This window comes from Apodemus sylvaticus, chromosome 6 (assembly GCF_947179515.1).
Source record: "Apodemus sylvaticus chromosome 6, mApoSyl1.1, whole genome shotgun sequence".
NCBI classification, from domain to species: domain Eukaryota; kingdom Metazoa; phylum Chordata; class Mammalia; order Rodentia; family Muridae; genus Apodemus; species Apodemus sylvaticus.
Window position 1 is genome coordinate 83094819 of NC_067477.1, and position 27408 is coordinate 83122226.

The window sequence follows — 27408 nt, forward strand, 5'->3', positions numbered from 1 at the left end:
GTCACCACATTGCAGTAAACAATGTGCTGAGCAGACCATTCCCAAACCTCTTCCCAGTGTGTGTGTATGAGTGTGTGTCTGTATGCTGTGTACTTGCTTGTATGCATACACATATGGAGGTCACAGGTCAACACAAGGTGTCTTTCACCACTGCTCTCCACCTCAGTGGACGTGGAGTTGCTCAGTGAACGTGGAGTTCCTTGTTTCGGCTAGGCTGGCTGCTCAGTAAACTCAAGAGATTGGCTTATATCCGTGCACCTCCCACCAGCCCCAGCACTGGGGTGTACAGATGTGGATGCACAGCTTATATATGGATGATAGGTATTTGAACTCAGGTCTGGGTGGCAAATATTTTACTGATTGAGCCCGGCTGCCCAGCTCTGAGTTTCCTGCCTTTCTTTTTCCCTCTGTCCCATCCCCTTTTCCAGGACAGGATAGTCAACTAATAGAGAACAGAAATAGCTACGCAGTGTAACAGAGTGGAAAGTGCTGAAGTTGACCCAGGAAATGGCGCTTTATCTCTTTGTAGATACATTTCTACAGTGATGGATATGCTGTCCCTTCTTGCTTCTAAGGCAGATGAAAGCCAGTGAGTTAGCCATGGAATAATGATGGATCTGTGCTGGTTTTGTAATTAAAGCTGAGCCAGAGTTAACACTGTCACTGATCTGTGGATGAATTGCTGTGTGAGGAGCATTCCTCCTCCTCCACGTTCAGATTGTCAGGGTAGGTAGAGGGGCAGGACTGAATTGTGTGGTCCTATCCTCTTCGCAGCCATCTCTTCTCTTCCTTATCCTCCTATTCTGCTTGTTGTTGTCTGTTTTTATTTACTTCCTAGTTCATCTCTTGGTCCTCTGGTTTACTCAGATCTCTCAACACAGACTCTCTCCTAACCCATTAACACCCTGTCTCAGAGCACCCTGATGGTGACGAATACCCTAATGGAAGAATGAAAGGAAAACAGATGTGGGGAGGTGCGGCCTGCCTGGAGACCGACCCCTCAACCCTCCAAGCACTCTCCCACAGCCCTGCAGCATTGGCTCTGAGCCTGTTCTGGCAACCCACTGCGAGGTGCTGTATCAAACCAATTGAAATGTCCAGTCCCTACGCTTTCTATGTTCCTCCAGTGTCTCAGGAAATCTCGTCTCTTCATGAAGCTTTGGCTCTTTGGTGTAACTTGCTTTTCTTATCTAATTCGTGTAGTCCAATAGACAATCACTTGTCAGGTCAGTCGTCCCGTGTCCTCTCTCCTCATGAAGAAGGCCACACACATTCCCCTGTTGATGCCCTCTGGTCTGTGAGGTAGCATGATAATTCATAATATTGTTATTATAAATAAACTGAAGGAGAAGCTGCTTGGTTGCATTTTTCTTTGTCTTCCAGCACATGCACAGGGCTGGGTTATGATTTGCTTTTAAGTTGAGCCCATATGCTACTTCTAACTCTGCTCATTAAATATAAAGTGTGTAGCTCAGCTGTTTTCCAAAGGCTACATCTGATTTATTTTAGACACGGTGTGGGCATTCAGACGTTCTGTCTAATTATGCAGATGTTGGATGTATCCTATTATCTTACTACACTGACCTTTGCAAAAGATGACTGCTCAGTCTGCCCTTCATTGGATATCATAAGCCTATTCGATTCCTGAAATTGTTTTAAAATTAATTTTATTTTGTATGTATGGTTGTTTTACCTTCATGTGTGCCTGCGTACCTACAAGGACAGAAGAGAGCATCAGGTCCCATAACACGAGTTGTAGATGCCTGAGTCACCCTGTGGGTCCTGGGACGCCACAAGCCAGACTCCTCTGACAGAACATGCCCTTCTCTGACTGCTCTAAGCCCCTGATTCTTACATTTTAAATGCATGTAAACTATAATGCCATTCTAGAAAACTTTACTATCACATTAAAATAATTCACTTTAACCACGTGTAATAGCCCTTACCTACAATTCCAGAACTCAGAAGGTAGAGGGCAAAAAATCAGTAGTTGAAGGCTAGCATTAACAAAAAAGCATGCTCAAGGCTATAGAAGAGCCTGCCTCAAACAAACCAACCAACAAAAACTCGTTTTTGCTTTCCTTTCTTTCTTTCTTTCTTTCTTTCTTTCTTTCTTTCTGTCTGTCTGTCTGTCTTTCTTTCTTCCCCCCCCCCGGAGACAGGGTTTCTCTGTATAGCCCTGGCTGTCCTGGAACTCACTCTGTAGACCAGGCTGGCCTCAAACTCAGAAATCTGCCTGCCTCTGCCTCCTAAGTGCTGGGATTAAAGGCGTGCCCCACCACTGCCCAGCTTCATTTTTGCTTTCTTACGTATCTATTTATTGAATTTCAAAATAGTGAGATTTAATCATTTTCAAGCCTTTATAGGATAGTTTGATTTTATTAAATATTTATCTCATATGTCTGCACTCCCTTGCTGCCTTTTTCTTCACAGATTCTTTAGCAGTATCATTTAACATCTGCTTTTTGGAGTGGAGGTAATTAGACATTCTTGTATGATCCTATCATTTTAATAGGTGTATATTGATTCTCCTCATCCTTTTGAATGTAATTTCTTAGGTACATTTTATATTGGAGGAAGAGGTTCACTGAACAGCCCATCACAGATTTTTGCAGCGTGATAAGAATCAATTCCACAGCTCCATTTGGTAAGTGCATGTCTTGACTGTCCACATAAATCAAAAATTCAGGAAAATAATCTCACTCTCTTAAATTGCACTTTGCACTTGCTCTCACTTGATTGCTGGAATTAAACTGATGTTTTCATATTGCTTTATCAGAACTATACCAGATACTAATGGACATGCACACTGTGTGTGTGTGTGTGTGTGTGTGTGTGTGTGTGTAAGTGTAAGCTGCAAGCCAGCATTGGTCGCTATTACTCTTTACCTTACTTTTTGAGACAGACTCTTTCACTGAGCCTGTAACCACCAATTGGCACAATTCGCTGGCCATCAAACTCCAGGGATCCACCATCTCTGGGCTTTTAAATGAGTCTTGAGGATCCAAATTCAGACACCCCGACTCCCATGCCCTTGCCTCCACAACAAACACTTTACTGAGTCATAGCCACTGTTTCAGATCTCTGCATTTTAAAAGAAGTAAATACTCCTGAAAAAAAAATCTCTTTTCTCATGTATTCTTCTGCTCTCTCAACAGAAGAACAAGACAACTATTATTTGTTGTGTGATGTGTTACCAGAAGATAGAATCCTCAGAGAAGAGCTTCAAAAACAGAAACTGGTAAGAATTTTAAAGTATGAACAGTGCATTAGAAGCACACACAAAAATCATTCTTGTTATTTTTTTTTCACTTCTATTTAAGGGAATTTTCAAACATATACAAAATTAAAGACTACACATATATGTCTTAAAACAGAAAATAGTATTCACGTAATTAAAGGCCAAAGTAGTGGAAATTCAGAGAGGACTCTTGACTGTTTCCTGAGTTATTCCCAACATAAAAGCAGAGTCTGTATGCTTCCCTATAATCCTGGATTCTGGACACTTGACACACACTGCAGAAAGAAGTGCCCTTAGCTAATCCAAATTAAATTGATCAACTCTTTTTTCCTTCTTATCACTGGCATGTGCTGTGTGCTTGCCTCTCCTTTATCCACTATGAATTAAGTGCATGGCTCAATCAGCACAGTAGCCTTTCTTATTTTGTTTTATCCATAAGCAAGCAAACATGAAAACTTTAGCATCTTTATTCTTTAAAATGATAACAGCACATAGAAAGCAAAAAACTTTCATCTTTGTTAGTCATGCATTTAACATGTTAGTTAACATAAAAAATATTGTTTCCTATTTATCTTGACTATTGTGTGCAATTGAGTTGCTTTTCCTTTAGAAGTCTTCCTTTTATCTTTAGATCTGATTAAATACATCACGAGGAGATTGTGAATTTAATTATCTCTGCTACATTCTCAAGAAACCTAAAATGAAAATAAATCCTATCATATCTAGTTACAGCATTTGAGAAAAATCCCTTGAAGCATATTTTGTTTTTTAAACATTCCTAGTAATTATTTTTGTAGTAAAAGAGAGATGGCATTGTTGGATTTGAGTGTCACGTAAGAAAAAGACTCTTTCTGTACAAGCCTAGTAAAGAAACAGGCCTTCCCAAGTTTCCTTTACCTCCTATAACAGGGTTGTGCACTTTGCCACACAAGGCTAACTTACTGTCTTGTATGAATTTCATCATTGTTTATAATAAATAAAATTCCTTTTCCTTCTTTTTGCTTCCTATGGCCTTGATCAGTCAAGAATGACTAAGCTATCACATTTTTATACCAAAGTCCAGCCATCCAACCCTGCCACGTAAGCCATAGCTCTCCTTCAGAGTGCAGAGTCTTTACTATCTACTCAATGTAGACCTTCGACTCAAGCCCTGGGAAATAGCTACAGCTATAGACTTTTGACATAACTGTACAGTCTGCAAGAGTGATAGGTTTGATGAAAGTAAGCATTATGGCAGCTTATAAAGACGAAATACAAATGAAAATGTAAACTGTCATGTGTAGAATCCATGCTTTAAACAATAATTATGCAAAGAACCACAGGGTAGCACTCACATCATCAGAGTGTACAGAAAAGAATCCACACACGTATTCTTAGAGCAGTGTAGAATGGCTTTCAGGGCGCTGAAGATTAAGTGAAGCAACGAATGCAATAATACTTGGCTTGTGGAAGCACTTGGGAAGTATTCACCAGCAACAATAACAATTGATCAGTAGGCTGTAGAAAGATGGCAAGCTGTAAAAACATCAAGATATATTTGGATCTAAGGTTAAAGGGGTGTCTGGGAAGCAGAATGACTGAATTTGTCTCAACTGGGAGCATCACGAGGCAAACTGATAAATGTAGATGGAGCTAGGGAACACTGGCTACATGATGATAAAGACCCGTTTATGTGTCCTTACCTATCAGGGTGTCATAAAAAGTAAATAGTAAAGTGGCTGTGTAAAAGGCCTTTTAACATTTTAGCACTGTCAGATTCTGGAAAAGAGCAAACGTACTTGGAGCTACAGAAAGACACTTAGAGTTCCTGAGCGCCAGCCATATGCCAAGCCTTTCAATAAGTCTAACAGCACTGTGAGGTCATTCTGGTCATGAGGAATGATGAAGTCACTCAGCTTCACAAAATAGGTGAAAACTGGAGCTGTTGCTTTCAGCCATGCCTTCCCAACACAGTCATTTGTTCAGCATCTCACACACTTTGTGCTGTTATCCGGGCTTGGGGAACCATTGTCCTGAATGTTCATGGTGTTTGATAGTGCTGCATAAGGGACAGAGTCAGTCTGGGATTGGAGATTGGAAATTCAGAAGGTCACAAAATATCCAGCCAAAGGGATTCATGTCCAGAGCATTAATGCAAAGAGAGATGGGCCAAGCAGCAGGAAGATAGGTTGAATTTGCAATCACCCCATTTCCTGCTCTATCGTATAGAAGCTCCAGGTTAGTGTGACTGGTCCTCCTTGACGAGTTGGCCACAATTACAAGATAGCTCTTATATATAAAGAGCTATTTCGATAAATAGCATGTATTTCCAGAAAAATGTCTAAAATAGTCAAATGAGACAGCATTCAGCAAAATAATAATATACTATTTTTCTCGAGAAATTTAATAGATTTAGAAAATACTAAATAATTGCCAAAACAATAAAATAAAGGCATGTTTTCATCAGATACTGGAACTCTCAGTAGTATTTATGCCCTTGGTAAATAAGAACCAAGAACTCCATGGGCCAGCTCTGAGATGCTGACCCTCAGAGTCCTCTACTCTACCACAGTTTGCTTGTGGTTTCCCTTATATTGCAATCATTCAATTTTATCAAATAATTCCCCTTTATTAATCAAAGTTTCAATGTAGTTTCTGGAAAATGTAGTATAAGCCAGTCAATTGGTGTTGCAATATGGGACATGGAGGCTGATGTATGCAAATGAATTTGGCTTAGAGTCAGCTCAGCTCTTTGAGAAGATCCAGAGTCATTCACCATGTGGAGTTTGTGCTGCTGACTGCTTGCATGCTCTATGCTCTTAGCTGGAAACCCCAAGGAAGGCGTTGAGTTCACATGCCCTGTTCCAGTTTGTTCCCAGTTCAAAATGACTCTGCTTGTGTGTGTTTATTATATATTTGGTTTTTTAATGTGTTGCTACTTTTGTTTTTAAAGATGGGGTCTTGCTGTGTACACAGCCTAGTGGCAAACTTGAACCCTCTTACATTTGCCACTGTTCAGTGTCACTTACTTGTTTCTTTCAAGAAAAGAACTGATCCTGTCTTTAAATGCCCTTCCATGGCCCTTGCTGGGCTGCTGAACTCTTCTTGGTGTTTTTCCCTGTTTGAGTATGAAAATATGAGTAGCTGTGGGCTCACAGACTATAGAGTTACAGTCAGAGCAGTAGAATAAGATTAGAACAATGTATCTTTCTGAACTTTCTGTGAACCTCTTCCCACCTTGGTTTCTTATCATTTGTAGGGTTGTGCAAGTTCCCAGTTGACTTTGCACAAGAGTCTGAGTCCCATTCGATGGTCTTTGATATTATTTTTTTCTGTATTCTGAAGGAACGGCGGAGTTGGAAAGGATCTGGAGGATCTGGATAGCTTGTGCACATCCCTTAGCTTCCTATGAAAGGCTTCCCCCACCCCCGTCTTTGTTCCTCCCCCTCTCTCTCTCTCTCTCTCTCTCTCTCTCTTTCTCTCTCTCTCTCCTCTCTCTGGGTTGGTGTCCTACAGCAGTTATTTCACCTCTTTTGTTTCAAATAGTTAACAATTTCCCAAGGTCACCCCATTCAGTGTGTGCACCTTCATGATGGCCAACACCGTGCTGGGGTCCCACCTCTGGTGGTGCTGATGGAGAGCAGGCAGGGCCAATACCCATCACCACATCCTGGCTCCCTTCCGCGCCTGGGCCTGCATTTCTCTGTACCCAATGTTGCTGTGTTGATTTACAATCAGAGTCTTGTTTGATAGCCTAAGAATGGAGTTTCCTTTCCCTGAACCAGAGTGTACTATTCATTCACCTGCTCTTCTTTTCTGACACAGTAAAACCAACATTCTTCTGGTCCTCAGTTTTGAAATTTCTAGGCTCATTTTAACTCATCTGTTTTCTTTGCTTCCATACTTATCTGTCAGTTCCTGTGAGTTTCAGGTAAATCCCATATCCTTCCTTCTGGCCCTTGTCCTTCCTTGCTTTGTCTGTCCCCAATCCTACACCAGTTAACATTACTTCCAGTGTTAACACGAATTAACACTTTACTTTCTTCTTTGATCTCTAGTAGCAAATACTTATTCTGGAGCTTTGGGGCTCAGGCTGATTTCCAGTGCCCGTTTTCAACTCTTCCTTCCAATTGCTGTCTCTAGAAGTTTTATCTGCTGCTTATTCTGTGCCAGGCATCACAGAGGATGCCAACAGCAGCAGTCCTGCCCCTGTTGCTGAGGTGATCTCACTTTTACTTTGCTCTGTTAGGTCCTCTCAGAACTCTAGTTCATTGGCCAGTAACACCAGCCCCGCCTTGCTTCCTTAAATATGTATCCCGGATGACATTATTTGAATGCATACTGTGGTTTGAATGTGCATGGCCCAGGAAGTGTCACTATTAGGAGGTATGGCCTTGTTGGAAGAAGTATGCCACTCACTGTAGGGGTGGGCTTTTCAGCCCTCCTCCTAGCTGCCTGCAAGCCAGTCTTCTGTTTGACCTTGGAACAAGATGTAGAACTCTCAGCTCCTCCAGTGCTATGTCTGCCTGGATCCAGCCATGATGATAACAGACTACACCTCTGAAGCCGTAAGCCAGGCCCAGTTAAATGTTAACCTTTATGAGAGTTGCCTTGGTCCTGGCATCTCTTCACAACAGTGGAAACCCTAACTAAGACAGATAGATACTTTCTGAAAATTTTACCTGATGCCATCTGTCGGAATTGACAACCTCTTCTAAGTTTCAATAGTATACTATTTTATTTACCTTTCCAGTTACAGTTAGTTTCTTGAAAGTCTGCTTTCTTGTGGCCAGACATGGTGGCACATGCCTTTAGTCTCAGCATTTGGGAGGCAGAAGCAGATAGGTCTCCGAGTTCTAGGCCCGCCTGGCCTACAGAGTGATTTTGAGGATGGCCAGGACTACATAGAGAAAGCCTGCCTTAAAAAACGAAAACAAAACAGAAACAAACGTCTGCCTTCCTTGTTGGCTCAGGGGCTTCTGAGGGCTTAGGACTGTCAGTCACTTCTGTAAGCCTGAAGGTGTTGACTTACTAGTTCTATAAAGCCATACAATCAAATATGCCTGAATTTGAAAAAGGCATAGAACAGGGCCAAAGCAGACTTGCCTGATCATTGGATCATATTTTTTCACTTAAAGGTAAATAACACACCTCCTATCTATTAGCCTACAGGAGAAAATATGGGGCATCCATTCATAAGCTCCCAGTGCAAGGACATAGCTTCCCTACCTCAGGAAGAGGGGAGTGTCCCCTAACTGCAGAGAAGAAGTTTCCTTAGACCTTTGGTTGTGAACCTTGACTCTAACAGCTGAGCCATCTCTCCAGCTCAGGGAAGGGTTTTTCTAATCGCTGTTATAAATGACAGCTTGTGGCAATGTTTATGACAACTATAAATAATTTATGAAATTTTTAACCTGCATAGCAATTTGGTCCTCTAGAGAGAAAATGTGTTTTGATTTTAATTTTATTTCACATATCTCACTTCACTCCAGAATAAAGCAGCAAAATGAAATTACATGTCTCCCACCAAGATTTTTTTCTTCCCATGCCACCTTTATGGATTTTGGATATGTTTACTAGAAGATAACATTATTGTATATCAGTCACCTTAAACTAAAATATAGACACATTTCTGTAGCTTTCTTACATGATGCCTGACTTTGTAGTACATTGTAAGTTTCAATACTGCATTTGGAATAAAAGCTCCCTAAAAAAAGCATAAAGTAGCATTGTTTGGTGAATAGAAATGGTGTTTAATAGTTCAACAGAGACTGAGTTAACTATTGCGAATAGCCATTGGATGATTTTAACCTTTGATTTATTTATGAGTGCATTGGTGAACGTAACCACAGCCTGAAAACTACTCATCTGCACCCTAAAGTTCACCATTTTGAACTTGTTCTTCTAATGCCTAAAATTTAAAAGTCATTTTTATATGGATGGACTCAGAAAGGCAATATTATTGTTGCTAATTTGATGGACAGACAAGGTCAGAGGTGTTAGGGGATGTGTGCAGTCATGGCTCTTAGTGAACTGATAGGAAGGGAAACAACTTGGGACAGTTTCTAAACCCAACACTTTGCAACTGCTCCAGGACCCTCTGTCTGTCATGTCTGGTCTCCACTCCTAAAATTTGCTCTCATTCTTAAATTGCCATTTGTTAGAAAATAACATAAATACATGTATAAAGAAATAAAATGTGTTTTCGGAAATTTTTAAAAGAAAATCTGATTTATTATTTTCTTGGGTCAGCAATAGTAGGTATTTTATTCCCTTGGACGTAAGCGTCTTATATTTTCTTTTAACATTTGACTGTTTTCAGAACCTCTCTATCCAATAGAGAAATGTGAGGCTGTGGCTGAGCCAGCAGTTGCCCTGAGATTCCCATCTCAAGCAGATAACACGATCATGAGACAGGTCCTGCTGATAGCTAGCTCCCTTGCATCTGTGGCCAAAAAATAGGTATTTTACAGTCTGTTAAAGCTACCTATTCAGTTTTTAAATTCCCTCCCTTCGGACCTATGCTAGACTTTTTATGTTTATTAAAGACAGAATAGTGGCTTTTTAACTTTCTCATATCTTTAACTCTTCTATTTTTATATTATCCTATATACATCTGCCTTTTTAGGATGATAACCTGTTTCTTGTGAGTAGCTAATTTTTTTTCTATTTAACTTCTTTGCTTGGCCAGCAGGGATAAGACACCTTGCTATAGACTACAGTGAGCTCACAAGTCCCTTCACTCACCTGTCTTGTACTGGGATTATAGGCGTGCATCGCACCTGGATCTAGTCTGTTTTTTAAGATATTCTGCCCGTCGTCCCTTCCTCACTCTTCAAACGCAGCCTGCTGAGCCTCGCCATCCTTTGTAGTAAGCAGATGGTCATGACTCCATCGCTGCATCTTCGGAAAGGGTGGGAGGGACTGGTGCCGTTTAAGAAAGTGAAATATTAGTCAGATCGAATCCCGTGGATTTGGGGGAGTAAAACGTCGTCTAGTTAAGTTTTCCTTCAAAGAGTGTGGGCATATCTCAGTGGTTCGGTGCTTGCCTTGCATGTGTGAAAGTATAAAGACTTATTCCCCAGCCCTGACTTGGGGACAAGGGGAAGGAAGGAGGTAATTTCTCTACATTCTTTGTTTACCTTTCCTTCCTCGCTGACATGAATGGTCTTGTTTATCAAGATGCTTTGATTTTGTAACAAAGGTGATTTTCCACTTCTGTCATAAAATGCTGAGAAAGACAAGTTTTATTATTTTTTTAGGAAAGCATATGACACCATTGGTAATCTTTGTTTGATAGTCATTTCCATCTCTGCTGTGCTTTAGGTATATTAAATACCTTCATGAGAAGTATTGTTCAAATCATCTAATTCTTGTAGATCATCCTTTCCTAGTACCATTTAGCACTTCTGACGCTTGAAAGGAATTCTTTTGTGAGAATGGGTTGTAGTTTTCCAGTCTTTTCAGAAGGCTTCCAGAATGCTAATGTAAATTACAGGTAAGAGCCCTCCAAGAGCAGCTGCCGCCTTGTGCCAGCACACAACTGATCCATGGTCCGTCCACCTTTAAACCTAAATTAGTAAAACTTACTGTGCATTTCTGATCCCTGCACACTGATGTTGCACATAAGGACTGTGATGAGAAAAGATAACTTTTGGCTAATGAGATGCTCAGAAATGGCAGAAAGAACAGGAGGAGCTGATGTTATTAGCCTACTGTGGCCTGAGTCGGTTGGAAGCCAGTTTCAATGGTCTGTATAATGTGCACCTACTCAGATCGACTCCCTGTGCATCTGGTACTTGCCTCAAGCTCTCTCACTATGTTGCACCCAGTCTGTTCGCCTGGTGCCCTCCAGCCATCCTGGGTGGCTCTGCTGCCCACACTCTCCAGGCTCTTCCGAACTCTGCGCCTACTGTTTGTCCCACTTGCTGCACCGCTGTCCAGAATCGCATAGCTTCTCTGAAGAGGGAGGTTTGGGGGAAAATGGTATCTGAGGCAAGAGTCTAAAACAGCACTGCAGGCAGACATGCACACAGGCTTCAGAAGGCAAAGGTGTAGACAGTTCAGGCAGTTCACTTGAAATGATCAGGAAGAAGAGGCCTTCAACAAAGAATTAACTTTTAGTATGAGCATAATGTTGTGGAAAGTGGACACTTATAATCATACTGATTGATTAATTTATTAGAAGTTCTTGCTGGGTAAGGAAAGTTATTGTGGAGTCAACATTATGACCAAATAGAAGTCATAGGCTGCAGTGCTCTGACAAGAAACTTCTGGTTAACCTCAGGAATTGCTTTCCTCAATAAGTGACATCCATCTTATTGTATTCAACCATACAAATCAACTGTTTTCATCAAAATTCTAGCAGCTCACCTTCTGCTCTGTGTGTTGTTTCAAGTCCATTTATTCATTGTGCAGTGAGAGACAGGGAATGTGGAATGGGTTCGAGCAAGCGTCTCTACCTCTCAGCAGTATCAGCAGGGTTAGCTCTCTCCATTCCTTGAGACAGGTTTTCAGTTAGTCAGATGTCTAATAGATGAATTGTTTGGCTTCTTATTTAACATGTTCGTTTCTATGACCCAATACCTGTGAGAAAAATTCAAACTGGGAAAATTTAATTCTGCCTCACAGAGTCAGAGGTGTCACTCAGTTCATGGCCTTTTGGCTACACCTGGACCGGAGACAAGATTGACCATCGTGGCAGTGGATTAGAACAGAGGAGGAAGCTGTTCGCCTCAAGATACAGGAAGGGACCAGGTTCAACATACCATCAAGGGCCTATCCCCTGGGAGCCTACTTCTCCAGAAAGCCCCAACACCTGAAGTTTCTAGCACTTGCCAGAATAGCATCACCATTTGGGGAGTCAGCCTTCTGTATGGGCTTTTCAGGGCCCTTCACATCCAAACTACAGAGTTTTCTGTCCTGGACTTGTGTTTTACATTCAGGTCTTTACTGGGATGAGACATGAATTGTGCTCACATGTGGAAGGAAGAGGGTAATTTTTGGAAGATGGCTCCTCCTTATACCATGTGGGTCCCAGGGATTGAACTAGGGTCTTCGGGCTTGGTGGCAAGCACCTTGACTTGCTGAGCCATCTCACCAGTCCTCTGTTCTGAACTTTTATTAATGGCTGAAAGCTTAGCATTCCTTTTTTTGTTCTTGTTATTATTTTGTTCCTGTTGTTCTGTATTGGTTTTGTCTTTCTCCCAGTAGCTTAGTTTCTGCTTTAGATGCCAGAGGATGGTGTCGGGAAGTCAGCTAGATCGGGGCCTTTTCACTTACAGAAGGCTTTTCTTCACATCTCCTTTCCACACCCCCAGCACTTAGAGAGAAATGTTGAAAACTTAGGCAAACGTGTGGAAGAGTGCCATTACTCGATCCAGGAGTCCCACCTGGTAACGGCCATAGACATTCAGGACAGTCAGGAGCCTCAGGAGACTGGGAACTCACCCGGTTCTGGTCCAAGTTTCCACGAAGAGCCATTCCTTCTTTTTACAATGGTGCGTAAGTTCTAACAAATGCCACAGAAGAGGGTTTTGTCATCTGATGCCCTGGGAGCACTTGTGTAAACACCACCTTCTGTGTAAGTCTTGGGTGGCTCTTGCAGTCAGTATTAGACTAGACATTAACACCTAAGTACTGTAAGAATATCTCAGTGTTTGAGGAGCATATATTGTATACAAATATATTGTTAATCTGTTATGGACTGTCTTAATTCCTACACGGCCCATATACTATAACTAAATTTGATACTTATATTTTCATATGAAAATTGTAAACATTACTTTAAGCACTTTTTGAACTTTTTTTTTAATTTATTGATATATTTATTTACATTTCAAATGATTTCCCCTTTTTTGGAGCACTTTTTGAACTAAGAAACTTTTATAAAGAAATATATATTCCTCTTTTCCTAACCTGTTTCTCCCTTGTAACTGTATTTGTTCATGTTTGGTGTAAAGACCTGAGTAAAATGACAAAGTTCCGAATTTCATCAAGATGTATATATTTAGTGTGGCACCTTACAGCACTTTGAAATACCTTACATTTATGAAAATAAATAGCAATTACACCATTTAAAAAGAAAAAAAATAAGGATTCATTACTGATTCAGCCATATCCTTTTACTCCCATGTGTGGCCAAAGAAGTGGTCCTTGGTTCTTGTCTCCTAGGGACAGGTTCATCTATCACCTGGGTGGCTCAGTGTGTCTGCTCGGTTGGGGAGTCTGCTTCTTGAAATCAAAACAAGTTAGATCTTTTTGGTTTCACTGGGTTGGGTTGGGTAGTGTTTGTGATGGGTTGTTTTGTTTTGTCTTATGTTTTTGTTTTTTTTTTTTTTTTTCCTGATTTGAAGAGATTCTCTCCCGGCTTCCCTCATCCTAGCAGAAATCAGACAAATGATGAAGCACTGCCTACTCTACTTCAAAGCTCTCTCTGTTCCTTAAGAGGTGTTATCCTCCCAGTATATCTATCAGTGTGTGTGTGAATAATGTGTATGTCTGACCAGACGATTGGTCTGAGTGCAATGAGTGATTAAATCACTGGCAACACCCAAGAGTCATGTGGCTCAGATGCCCAACCCAATAATCACACCTTTGGTTTTTCTGGCTTAGCCAGCCAACCATCATCCTGAGTCATCTGTTTAGCATAAGTAATCAACTGTAATCAGAGGGTCCACTGAGCAAAAGAGTAACTCAGCCAGGGGCCATTCAACATATTTATAAATTACCTCCAAGGACAGAGGGCAACAACCAATCTAATTCTGTTTCTCTTTTCTAATTCAAGCTGAGAACCAAATATGGGGTCACCTATTAGAGAGGGTGTATGTTATTTTTACTTTTATTTTCGATGTATGTGCCCACTCACCTACTTTTTATGTTCTCTTATCTCAACCCTATTCTTTCGTGTCTTATGCCAGCCCAAAACACTATTAAAATAGGTGAAGGCATTAAAGAACCAAACACCTTATATGTGATCCCTGGTTCTCAGAATGGAAAGCAAAAGGAATAGAAGGTCCTGTTGCCTCACTGTGTGCCCCTTGGGCCATTGCCATAACTGTGCTAAGAAGGTGGTCTGTGCTAGAGAGTCAGCCTAGAGTTCCCTGACCAAGACACGCTAGCACATTCTTCTGTGCTGTCGGCCTTGTTTTGATTTTGTTTCACTGATACAGCCATTTTCTGTGGATTCTTTATATAAAACATCAGGGTTCTGTTTTGTTTCCGCCTGCTAAAATGGTTTCTAAATGCTTCTTCCCTACATTGACTGATTTTTCTTCTTACAATTTCTACCCCAATTCCCATTTTCCTTTTCTACCTCTGTGTCAATCTCCTATGACTCTGCACCTGCAGCTTTATTAAAGTTCCCTATGTTTCCAGCTTATGAATAAAGATGAAGGGCCATGCACCGGCCCCTCTGCCACTCTGCACTTCTGAGGCAAACATGCAGCTTGTTGCTATGACTCATGGCCCAGTGTATGAGCTGATCTTGTATTCTAACCACTGTGGTTCTTATCCAAGCCAATTTTATAATGAAAATTTCATCTCATTATACCAACTGCTTTGAGAAATTCAAATATATAACATCTGTGACATTCACTTTATCTCTCCACTCTGCCAGCCCACAAATAAAGCCTAATATATAGCCCAGCATGAAATGTCTTAGAAAAATAAAACCGCAAAGCTAATGAGCTTTGATTTGCTCTTCTGTTTGATACTCAATGTGGATTGACTCCTGATGTTATCTCTTTGTTCATAAATGACTCTAAACATATGCTACAACTAATTATATCAGCTGCTAAGATGTATAAAGAGAAGGACGAAGAAAGAGAAGGGGGAAGAAAATATACATTTCCTGATAGCCCAAATAGCCCAGGCTCTTTGTCCACCATGGTACCTGGTCAGCAGGTGGTGGCATATTTGTTATGGAAGACGGACATGAAGAAACTGAAGCTTAGTTTGGGTCTTGGTTGTTTTGTGGGTTTTTTTTTTTTTTTTTTTTTTTGGTCCTAGTGGGGTTTGGTGTGATTTGTTGTTCATACTGATGTTTTGCATTCATAGTAAACAGCCATGAGAGTGGACAGGGTGTCCACCTTGGCTCTTTCTCACTAGAGGATGTGGGAAAGCGGAGGCTATCTGCACTCAGCAGATATTGTGTCCCTCTAATCTAGATGCACACTGGGTCTTCATGGATGAATAAAAACAGTTCACCCCTGCATGAGCTTGTCTGGTCAAGAACATTTTGAGATGTTTAAAATAACGAGGCTTTCTTAGCAGTCATCCATTTCCTTGGGAATAGTATCATTGGCCTCAGAAAATTATCCCTTCTCTGGGTAGCAGAACAGCATCCTGGTGATTGAATTGCTTTGTGGTTTTAAAATTAGAGTCAATGAATCTAACAACCAAATGAAATGCATGGACCTAGGATGGTTTAGACTTAGTGAGGAATATTCAAATGAATATGATAGGATGATTGAAGAATCTACCTATTACATAAGTGCTACTTTAGGTTTCTTTATTTTCTGAGGAGTAAAAATGATAGTTTTGTGATTCTGTTTAGGAGATTGTCCTTACTTTTAACATAAGACACTTTTAATCATATACAAAAGAAGTACCATGATGCTTGAAAGTTGTTTTTAAATAATTCAGCCAGAAAGTATAATTCATGAGAATGCTAGTTGTGGAGCACAGGTAAGACCACCACTTCTGTACAAATGACTGGCCCAAGAAGGACCTGCCCTGAGCTATCAGGACAGAGGAACCAAGGAACAGCCAGGGACAGGATCCTTCCAGTTTCCATCTGGACCCAGGAGCTGACCCTGTGCCATAGCTCTCCAGACCCAAATTCTTCCAGGAGAGAAATAGTTTCCTGGTACTGACACACAGCCTTACAGGAGAGACAAGCCAAAGTCAAAGACAGCAAGACCAGCTAACACCAAAGATAACCAGGTGGAAGAGGCAAGGGGAAGAATATAAGCAACAGAAATTAAGGCTACTTGGCATCATCAGAACCCAGTACTCCCACCACAGTGAGCCCTGGATACCCCAGCACACCAGAAAAGTAAGACTCTGATTTACAATCACATCTTATGATGATGATAGAGGACTTTAAGAAGGACATAAATAACTCCCTTACAGTAAAACACAGGTAAACAGATAGAAGCACTTAAATAGATAACACAAAAATTCCTTAAAAAATTATAAGAAAACACAACCAAACAGGTGAAGAAAGTGAACAAAACCATCCAGGATCTAAAAATGGAAATAGAAACAATAAAGAAATCAAAAAGGGAGACAACCCTGGAGATAGGAAACATAAGAAAGGGATGAGGAGTCATAGACACAAACTTCGCCAACAGAATACAAGAGGTAGAAGAGAGAATCTCAGGTGCAGAAGATACTATAGAAAACATTGGCACAACAGTCAAAGAAAATGCAAAAAGCTCCTAACCCAAAACATCCAAAAATGCAGGACACAATGAGAAGACCAAACCTAAGGATAATAGGTATAGAAGGTTCCCAATGTAAAGGGCCAGTAAATATCTTCAACAAAATTATAGAAGAAAACTTCCCTAACCTAAAGAAAGAGACACCCATGAACATACACGAAGCCTGCAGAACTCCAAATAGATTGGACCAGAAAAGAAATTCCTCATGTCACATAATAGTCAAAACATAAAAGCACAAAACAAAGAAAGAATATTAAAAGCAGTAAGGGAAAAAGGTCAAGTAACTTATAAAGCCAGGCCTATCAAAATTACACCAGACTTCTCACCAGAGATTATGAAAGCCAGAAGATCCTGTGCAGATCCCATACAGACCCTAAGAGAACACAAATGACAGCCCAGACTGCTATACCCAGCAAAATTCTCAATTACCATAGATGGAGAAACCAAGATATTCCATGACAAAAACAAATTTACACAATACCTTTCTACAAATCCAGCCCTACAAAGGATAATAGATGGAAAATTCCAACACAAGGAGGGAAACTACACCCTATAAAAAACAAGAAAGTAGTCTTCTTTCAACAAACCCAAAAGAAGATAGCCACACAGTCATAACAATAACATCAAAAATAGCAGGAAGCAACAATCACTATTCCTTAATATCTCTTAACATCAATGGTCTCAATTCCCCAATAGAAAGACATAGAATAACAGACTGGATATGTAAACAGGACCCAGCATTTTGCTGCATACAGGAAATGCACTTCCGTGTCAAAGACAGACACTACCTCAGAAGAAAGATCTGAAAAACAATTTTCCAATCAACTGGTCCCAAGATATAAGCTGGAATAACCATTCTAATATCGAATATAATCAACTTTCAACCAAACATTAACAAAAAGGATAAAGAAAGACACTTCATACTAATCAAAGGAAAAATCTACAAAGAAGAATTCTCAATTATGAACATCTATACTCTAAATGCAAGGGCACCAACATTCATAAAAGAAACTTTACTAAAGTTTAAAGTACACATTGCATCTCACACAGTAATAGTGGGAGACTTCAATACCCTACTCTCTGCAATGGGCAGATCATGGAAATACAAACTAAACAAAGACACTATGAAACTAACAGAAGTTATGGGCCAGATGGATTTAACAGATATCATCCTAAATCAAAAGAATATACCTTAACATTTCATCCTAAATCAAAAGAATATACCTTCTTAGCACCTCATGGTACCTTCTCCAATACTGACCATATAATTGGTCACAAAACAGACCTCAACAGATATAAGAAGATTGAAATAATCCCATGCCTCCTGTCAGATCACTACTGATTAAGGCTGGTCTTCGATAGCTACAAAAACAACAGAAAGCCCATATACACATAGAAGCTGAACAATGCTCTACTCATTGATACCTTGGTCAATGAAGAAATAAGGAAACAAATCAAAGACTCTTTTGAATTTAATGAAAATGAAGGCACAACATACCCAAATTTATGGGACACAATGAAAGCAGTGCTAAGAGGAAAACTCAATAGCTCTGAGTGCCTCCAAAAAGAAACTCGAGAGAGCATACACTAGCAGCTTAACAACACACCTAAAAGCTCTAGAACAAAAAGAAGCAAGTACACCCAAGAGGAGTAGACGGCTGGAAATCATCAAATTCAGGACTGAGATCAATCAAGTAGAAACAAAGAACTATACAAAGAATCAACAAAACCAGGAGCTGGTTCTTTGAGAAAATCAAAAAGATAGATAATCCCTTGGCCAGACTAACCAGAGGGCACAGAAACAGTATCCAAATTAACAAAATCAGAAATGAAAAGGGAGATGTGACAACAGAAACTGAGGAAATTCAAAACAATCATCCTACTACAAAAGCCTATGTTCAACAAAACTGTTGAATTCATCTAAACTGAAAAATATTCATCTAAACAGTCCCATAACCCCTAAAGAAATAGAAGCAGTTATTAAAGGTCTCCCAACCAAAAAAAGCCCAGAAAGTGCAGAATTCTATCATACCTTCAAAGAAGACCTAAAACCAATACTCTGCAAACTATTCCACAAAATAGAAACAGAAAGAACACTACCCAACTCGTTCTATGAAGCCACAGTTGCGCTGAGTATTCTCCCTTGGAGATGGAACGGTTTCTGTCTAGTCAGGAACTTGTCACAACTTCCTTTTATAGAGGACTTCATAAGAGATTTTTTCTGTCTCTCATGCTTAATATTCCAAATAGATTTTAAAAACTGGTTGAGTGCTCTTAGCTTTATAAGATATATATATTTAAGAGGCATTTAACTATTATAAATTATTTTGATGTCTTAAAAAATGCCAATACCAAGTTGTATATTTTAAAATCAATTTTATTACTTTAATAAAAAAATACAAAGAATGCTAGTTGTGCAGAGTAGTGGAAGGACGGATGGGAAATGTCCTTATCTAACAGACTTTCAGTACAGGAATTTCATTGTGCTATTGTTTCAACTTCTCTATTGAAAAGAATTATTGCATGATAAACAGTTAGGGACAAGATAGTAACAAAGACGAAGTAGTCACAAAGTTAAGGGAAAGCTGCTTATATTAAATAGATCCTCACTTAGTCATTCATGCAGCATGGCCATCCATGTGAGCAAAACCAATTTAAGAACAACTTTCTTCCTAACTTGATGGCAGTAGACCGTCTAAACTATTATAGACAAAATAGCATTGTGATTTAAATAGTTACATGTTTTATTTTACATGTAAGTACTATCTGACCCAAAGAATGTATCTTATTTGGTGTTTCTATCTTAAGAAATATGGAGAATTTCTTTTTCACTTTAGCACTCCCAAGAGTAAAGCCTTGTAGAACAGATGCAGACAAACCTTGATACCATTATTGAGGTTTTGTTTTGTTTTGTTTTTTTTTCCCATGCACTGTGATCAAATCCAGTGCCTCTAGATATTAGGAAAGCATTCTACCAGTAAGCTACAGCCCCAACTCAATTTTAACAGTTTAAAAAGATAAAACGAATTCAACTAATAAAGATCAATTATAAACAATTGTTTTTGTATCAATTAATTCAACTTCCTTAAGGAATAGAATTGGTAGTTACCACTCCATTTCATTTCCTCATCTTGACTTATACCTCCTGTTTGCTCAAAAAGCTGTCTCAGGGATGTATTTTTATGCATTTAAAATTCATATATTAAAATGTATGTTAAAGTAAAAATTAAAAACGAGTAATGTTATGTAGATGTTTGAAGGGAACAAAAAAGAAAGTTTAGGGCTTTAAAAAAATCATGAACAACAATCAATTCCTTTTCTTAGAATAGTTTCCTACATGTAAATTCTTATCTTGAAACAATTACCAACTTGCTGTGAGCTCTCTAATTTACATTCTCTGCACCAAACACAACTCTGACCTCAAAGGAAATAAGAATCGTTTATTGAGAGCCAGATCTGAGGGACTATGGCTCAGGAACCCAGATTCAGGTTGCCCCAAAAAAACACATTCCACATGCAAATAAATTCGTGGAATGTTTTATAGTTATGGAACAAAAGGAAGTCATAAATCAAGGCATTTTTTAAAATACATTAGTGGAAACTGGTAGATGGGTTACAGCCAAGCCAAGAAGTCTCTATCATAGGTTACAGGTGCTGTCTGGCAGCATTCTTAGTGGGTTGATGGGAGCCAGGAGTCTGTTAATATATCGCAAAAGGTTTTACCTGGTAGTTAAAATGGTGTTAGATCAGACACAGAAGTAGGCAATTAGTGGTTCTTATGGGGCCTAAAAATAACACAAGATCATTTGGCTCAAGGCCTGCAATGCCCAGCCAACAATAATCACAGGAGTTCTAATCAATCAGCTTTTTGGGATCTTTAAACATAGATGCTGGGTTTTCCTGTGACTTGCACATCAAGGAGAGAGAAATGGGACTTTGTGTGTGTTAGGCAAATACATTACCACTGATGCATTTTAGCTCTCCACAATCACAAAGCTCTGATTAAGTAGCATTGTAGGCTCTATAACACAGACATGGAATTGTTCTGACAACTTGACATCATAAATTATACACAGTATGTAGGATCCCTATTTCAGTAACAGAAACTCAAGATCATAAATTCTTTGAGAATCCCATTTTGATTTTCAGGAGAGCATGCAAACTTGTAGTGTATATATAGTTGCAACCAAGGTGCAATTTCATTTTTCACGTATTTTTTGGAAATTTACTATAAGAAATTGTGTACGCAGTGCATAAAAGCTCATTTTCCATCCGTAATAACTGTCAGTACAGTTTCCTGGAGTTTCCTGGAGAAGCAGTTCCTGGAGAAGCCTGTTCAATTTAACTTGCAAAAAAGGAAGTATCATGCAAAAGTTTAGGATAGTCCCTTTAATTAATAATAGAGTGTTTTCATGGGAATTTTACCAGGTCAGCAGAAACTGATCCATAAAAAAGAGTTGTATCCAATCAGCATTGTACATTAGTTAATCAGAGAAGTGAAAGAATACAGAATTAAGTGGCCTTTGGCTTTCCATTCCACTCACCATAGAGGAACCATGTTGAGGCAAGGGGCAGAGAACTCCCTCTAGACACAGATGAAGCTGTTTCTCCAGGCCCTTTGCTGGTTAAGGAAGTCAAAATGAGACCTTGAGACGTGCTAGTTGCTTTGCTAGACAGATTGTTGTTTGGTTGTTTGCTTGTTTGTTTTTGCTTTTGAAAGGAAGGACAGCCGAGAACACACCAAAACCAACTTCTCAGCAAAAAGGAACCAGGGTCAAAGACAGAAGATAGAGGACAAGGGAGAAGAGGAAGGGAACGAGGGAGAGGGGGCAGGGGAATTTGCCCTGAAGGGACAAAGGACTTCCTCTGCGTAGAGATGAGACAGATGTGGCCCATAGGCAAATGGCAGTTTATAAAGGGAAAGGGGAAACCCCACATTAGGATGAGTTGGTTAATTTTGATTGGGCATTTTAATTAGAGTAGCCAAAAGAGGGCTTTTGATTGTTAGACTTTAGTACTTTGGTTTCTGGGCCTTGGTGGTTAGCCTCAGGAAGAGGAAATGAACCTTGGTATCTAGCTTTAGGAATGAAATCTAAGAGTTTAACAAGGTAGCAGGAAATGGAGGAAAAAGGTAAAAGGCAAATCCTGTCCCTGCCACATGTGCGCCTTGCTAGAGCCCATCAGGTTTATCTGTAATAGAGTTACATGAAGAAACAATGTGCTAGAAAGCTTTGAAGATCTTAAATTAGGATCATGAGTTATGTAGCAATATTAAAAATTAGGAATTTTGTTTAGTATAAAACTAGGAGCCAATTAGGGTTTATTACATTCAAGTTCTCATATTCTATATTTACAACCTACTTTTAAATACCATTTCTAGTAAATTTTTAGCTTCTCCTTCCCTCCTTCCATCTCTCTTTAACTCCCTCCCTCCTACTCTACCATAATCATATTTTAAGTAACAGAGAAACTCTATAAAACATCCATCTGATATCAGATAATCTCAGTAGATGGAAATGAACCACCCCACTAGTAAAAGAAGAGGTATTCTCACCAAGGGGCTGTAACTAACACACCCACCCAGCAAAGGCAGACACCAATCAGGTGCTACCCATTCTTGGATGCCGAATATATTTGACTTAGTTACATTCTTAGAATGTGATGGTCTCTGTTTGTTCAGCTCAGCTTGGAAAGGCCAGTAGTTAAGTTGCGGGCTCAGAAGACAAGCTGAGGGTCTAACAGAGTAGAGTAAGTTAAAATCGGTTATAACTGGATATTGGGTACAATGAAGAGCTCTGTGCCTAGGAAGTGAGCACAGAAGGTTGTAGAAGAGAGTAAATGCAGATAAGGTGAGCACAACAGTTCCTCTTTTGTAGAGGAAAGAGGTCCTGAAAGTCAAATAAATTTGCTTTACAATACAGTACAAAGGTAATTGTTTCTAGCCAGGACCCCTCATTGTAAGCAAGTCACATCACATCTTGAATTCAGAATGCAAAGGAAAAAATGGAAGGTCATCTATAAAACCGTCCTTTGCATAATTAAACCCTTACATACCAGACTTAAATTCCAATGTCTAGGAAATGAACTTATATAGAATAGTTACTAGTCCTTTTCTAGTTACATCAAGAGGAGGCATAATCGTTTTATCTTTTAGTATTCCTATTGTATTAGCATGGCCTAGCTCCAACTGTTGAGAAAGTCTTCCATCTGACTCATTTCATAGAAGCTTTTATGGATGCTTTGGTTTGGTTTGGTCTGGGGGGCTGGGGAAGTTTCAAGGGTAGAGGGCAGTAGATAAAGGGTCAGGGAGAGGAGTGAAATTGGGTGCATGATAGGACACTCACAAAAAAAAAAATCAATAAAAAATTAAAATGTATAGCTGGATGTTACCAAACAAAAAATCCCAGTGACCGATATGAAATACACCCTTGTAAAATGTTAGTGAGAGAGGCCCCAAGACCTGCAAAACAATACAGGCTCTCTGTTCTTGGTGGCCTGACAGAACTAGATAAGATAACTCTCTAGCAAGATAACTTGATGAAGATCCCACATGCCTTGCTTGTAAAATATATTAAAATCAATCTAGAACTGAGTGGAAGCTTCCTCCCTGCTGGCTGCTTTCCTAATGCCAGGGGTGTAGAGTCAGCTGCTTAGAGAAAAAAGACACATCAGCTGTCTTACCAGATTCTGAACCATACAAACTATAAACAGTGCCCACCTGTGAAGTAAAATATGCCTGCTGATATAGTAATGGCACGACTATTTTGAAGATAACCACCATCTCTCAGATTGGATATGAGGCCCACTTCAAGGAGGCAATAAATGCCTGGTACTATAAACCTGGCCAAAAAAAATCTATGGTTGGAGAAGTCTTAGGCTCCAAAGGAGAACTTGCTTGCTGTTGTTTATCTACAGTAGCAGTAGACAAGTGCTGTTCTCTTGTCCTTAATCAGAGAAATCTCTCCTTTCAAAGGAGGGTAGTGAATGCAAGACTCTCAGCTACTCACAGTTGAGTGGTCAGTCCTAAACACATCAGTTACCACACCATACCCTGCCTCCAGCTCAGGGAAAAGTTACAGAAGGAGCAGGAAAAAAAAATAGGAGCTAGAAAACAGAGAGGTGAATCACGAAATGCTACCTTAAGGGCATAATACTGCCATTGCAAACATGATCTCACAGCTGGTTCCTTACACTGGCCCAGCAAAAGAGAGGCTAATGGGACCCTGCCCCTCCCCCTTGAATTACCAGCTAATGATGGATGCTAGGCGAGGCACAGTCATTGTTCGCAGTTGTATACCCAACAGTGAGGTCACCGGGCTCCAATGAATAGTTCCTAACCAGAGATAACCCAGATCATCCTGATTAAAATCAGTGAATCACAAAAGAAAATGACATAAAATATGGGAAAGGGACCCTAGGGAATTTGACAAAAAAATGGGAAGGAATGAGAGAGGGTGAGGATGAAGGTCAAGAGAGCATCACTCATACATAAAACTATCAAAGAATGAATTAAACCCATACAATAGAGAAGGAAGGAAGGAAGGAAGGAAGGAAGGAAGGAAGGAAGGAAGGAAGGAAGGAAGGAAGGAAGGAAGGAAGGAAGGAGAAGACAACTATGATGACTAATTGTATTAATAGAGAAACATTGAGAAAATAGTCACAAAAGTGTAGTCAAGGGTGTTGACACTATTGGAATCACAAGAGCATGGTATGAGAAGAATACAAGCTTGAGGTATTAAGCAGGACAGAGAATCCGTTTATGAAGAACTGCATGCCCCTTGTCTGTTGCTCCCAATTCTGGGGCCTTCCTTGCATTGATATCAAAGTGAGAAACTAATGAATTTCAAGGGTAGAATAGAAAATGTCTTAATGTCTGGGAAGGACCTTTTTTTAAATATTTAAGTTAGTATGTAAACAAATACTTCATTGTGAAACTTTCATACATAATCATTGTTGTACTGTTAAACTTTGTTCCAAATCCCTGTTCCTTTCTCCCTTACTCCCAACCCCATCTCCCCATCTGCCCGTCCCTACCTTTCTTCTTAAAAGGTGCCCGATTCTGCTTTCATGTCACAGGATTCTATTACCTTCTATCTCTCTTTCTCTGCCCTCTTTCTTTTAAGAATTTCTCCCTTGACTTTAATCCCAGTACTCAGGAAGCAGAGGCAGGTGGATCTCTAGCAAATTCTAGGACATCAGTGGCTACACAGAGAAACCTTGTCTCAAAAACAACAACAACAACAACAGCAACAACAACAACAACAAAACTTCCTACCCTCTTATGATGCCTTTTGTGATTTCATAACACACATTCACACACACAAGTTTAAATTGGGGTTTCTACATATGAGAAAAAATTCAGTACTTTTTTTTCAAAATCCTGTTTATTTACTTAACATTGATCTTTCTGTTTCAGCCATTTTCTAGAAAATGTCATGATTTCCTTTTTGTTTATAGCAGAGTAAGATTTCTTGTGTGTCTACCTTTTTTTCTATATTCCCTTCCTTTTCTGTTAGACAACCAGACTGGCTTCATTTCCTGGCTATTGTAAGCAGGTATCAATGAGCATAGATGTCCAGGGATCTCAGGGTCTGTTGACTTTGGCTATATAACCTGGCATGACACAACTGAGTCACATGGTAATTCCATTTTTAAGTTTTTTTTAATCTTCCATAATTGCTTCCATGTAGACTACACAAGGTTACATTCCACCAGCAGTGCCTGCTCACCATTATTTGTTGACATTTGTTCTCTGTGGATACCTTTTCTGACCAGGAGGAGATAGAATGTCAGAATCTGCATTTCCCCAATGACTAAATATAGTAGACAAATTTCAGAAATTGTTAACTGATTATCTTATTTTACTTGCTTGATCTGTTCAGTTCATTATTAGTTGGATGATTTGGAGGTTTTGTGTAATTTGTGCTCCCCTATACAAGTTGGTGATATTAACCCCCTGCCTGTTGTATAATTGGTAAAGTTTTTTCTCTTTGGTGATCCTTTCTCTTGCTGACCAGAAGCTTTTTTATATTTCCAGCAATCCTGACTGCTAATTCTTGCCATTATTCTGTGTGTGGTTGGTGTCTTTTCAGAAGTGCTCGTCTGTTCTGTTTTCCTCCAGCAACTCCACAGTTTTGGATGTTACATTAAGAATTTGATCCACGTTGAGCCGATTCTGATTTGTATAAATCTAGTTCATTTTTCTGCATGAAATTTGGTTTTCCCAGCACCATTTTTTAAATGTGTTTTCCAATATCTGTTTTTTGATAGCTTGGTCAAAATTAGATGTAAGTATAAGTTTTATTTCTGGGTCCTCTGTTCTATTCTATGGACTACATGCCTGCTTCTGTGCCAGTATGACAGAGATTTTGTTACCATAGCCCTACATTGTCATTTGAGATCAGATATCGAGATAGTTCTTTCTCTTTCTGCTAAAGATTACTTTAACTATTTAATTATTTTGTTGCTTCCATATGAATTGCAGGATTGTTTTTTCTAGATCAATGAACATTATCATTGGAATTTTGATAGGGGTTATATTGAACTTTTAGAATGCTTTTGATATTCTAGCCATTTCCACACTGATAATAATTCTGCCAATCCATGAACATGGGAAGTCTTTTGGAAGATTGTTTTGGTTTTGGTTTGGTTGTATACATGTGCATGCACATACCTACATGCAAATAAGTACAGGGCATTGGAGCCTGTAGAACTAGAGTTTCAGAAGCTTTTGAGTCTCCCTGTGTGAGTTCATGAAATAAATCTCAGATCAGAGCAATTTACGCTCTTAATCCCTGACCTGTCTCTCCACCTCTTTAAGAAGGATGTCATAAACAATCTGGGCAGAGCCAAGCATGGCAGTAGACATCTATAGATCTCAGTGTTCTAATGTAGAAGGATCAGTTGAGCTGAACAGTTGAAGGCCAACTGTAAAAACTTAAGACACAAATGGGTAGGCCCTGTCCGGGAAATGGAGAGGGTGAAGGAAAAAGCAAGTTTGTTAGGGAAGAGGCAAGAGTATACCTAGAAGGATAAATATGATCAAAGAATGTTATATACATGTATGCAAATATCATGTTGATGCTCATTATTTTGTACAATGAATATACATTGTAAAACTTTGAAAAGGGATCAGAAATATAAAGAGGAACAGGAGATTTGGGACAAAAGGAGAGCACTAAACTTGAAAAGAATTGGGAGTTACATAGACTGTTATATAGACTGCATGAGATTGTTCTAGAACCAAAGTATTAGAGAACAGCCTGGTTTGGACATTTTACTAACCAGGCATATTCTTCCTCTATCACCCTGTCTACCCAGTGCTGCCTCTAATTTACTATCCTGTAAATCAGGTTAACCAGTTTGCATATTACTTTAGTTACTTTTTGGTTGTGCAATTAAGATTCCACTAACAGGCCCCCTGTTCTGGAAAGACTCAGTGAAGCAGTATTCGGCAAAACCAAAACGGGGAAGTGGGAAGGGGTGGGTGGGAGGACAGGGGGAGAGAAGGGGGCTTGCGGGACTTTCGGGGAGTGGGGGGTTAGAAAAGGGGAAATCATTTGAAATGTAAATAAAAAATATATCGAAGAAAAAAAAGAAAAAAAAAGATTCCACTAACAACTTAATTCTGGACAGTGAAAACCTGTTATGGCCTAGTATCACTAGGGTACTGACTCATAAAATCCCTCACATTCGAATCAAAATGTTATGCTATGTAAGATTTTTCTCTTAAAACAATCAGGA

At 39.6% G+C, this 27408-nt stretch overlaps 1 protein-coding gene across 1 annotated transcript in view; it reads left to right on the forward strand.

Annotated features, from left to right (window-relative positions):
- Znf277 (zinc finger protein 277) overlaps positions 1–27408 on the forward strand; it is a 115911-nt gene that overhangs the window by 65580 nt on the left and 22923 nt on the right. The window contains exons 3-4 of the mRNA XM_052185915.1: positions 2559–2647; positions 3159–3241. Coding sequence (XP_052041875.1) covers positions 2559–2647; positions 3159–3241 — 172 coding nt within the window. The remainder of the gene's footprint in view (positions 1–2558; positions 2648–3158; positions 3242–27408) is intronic.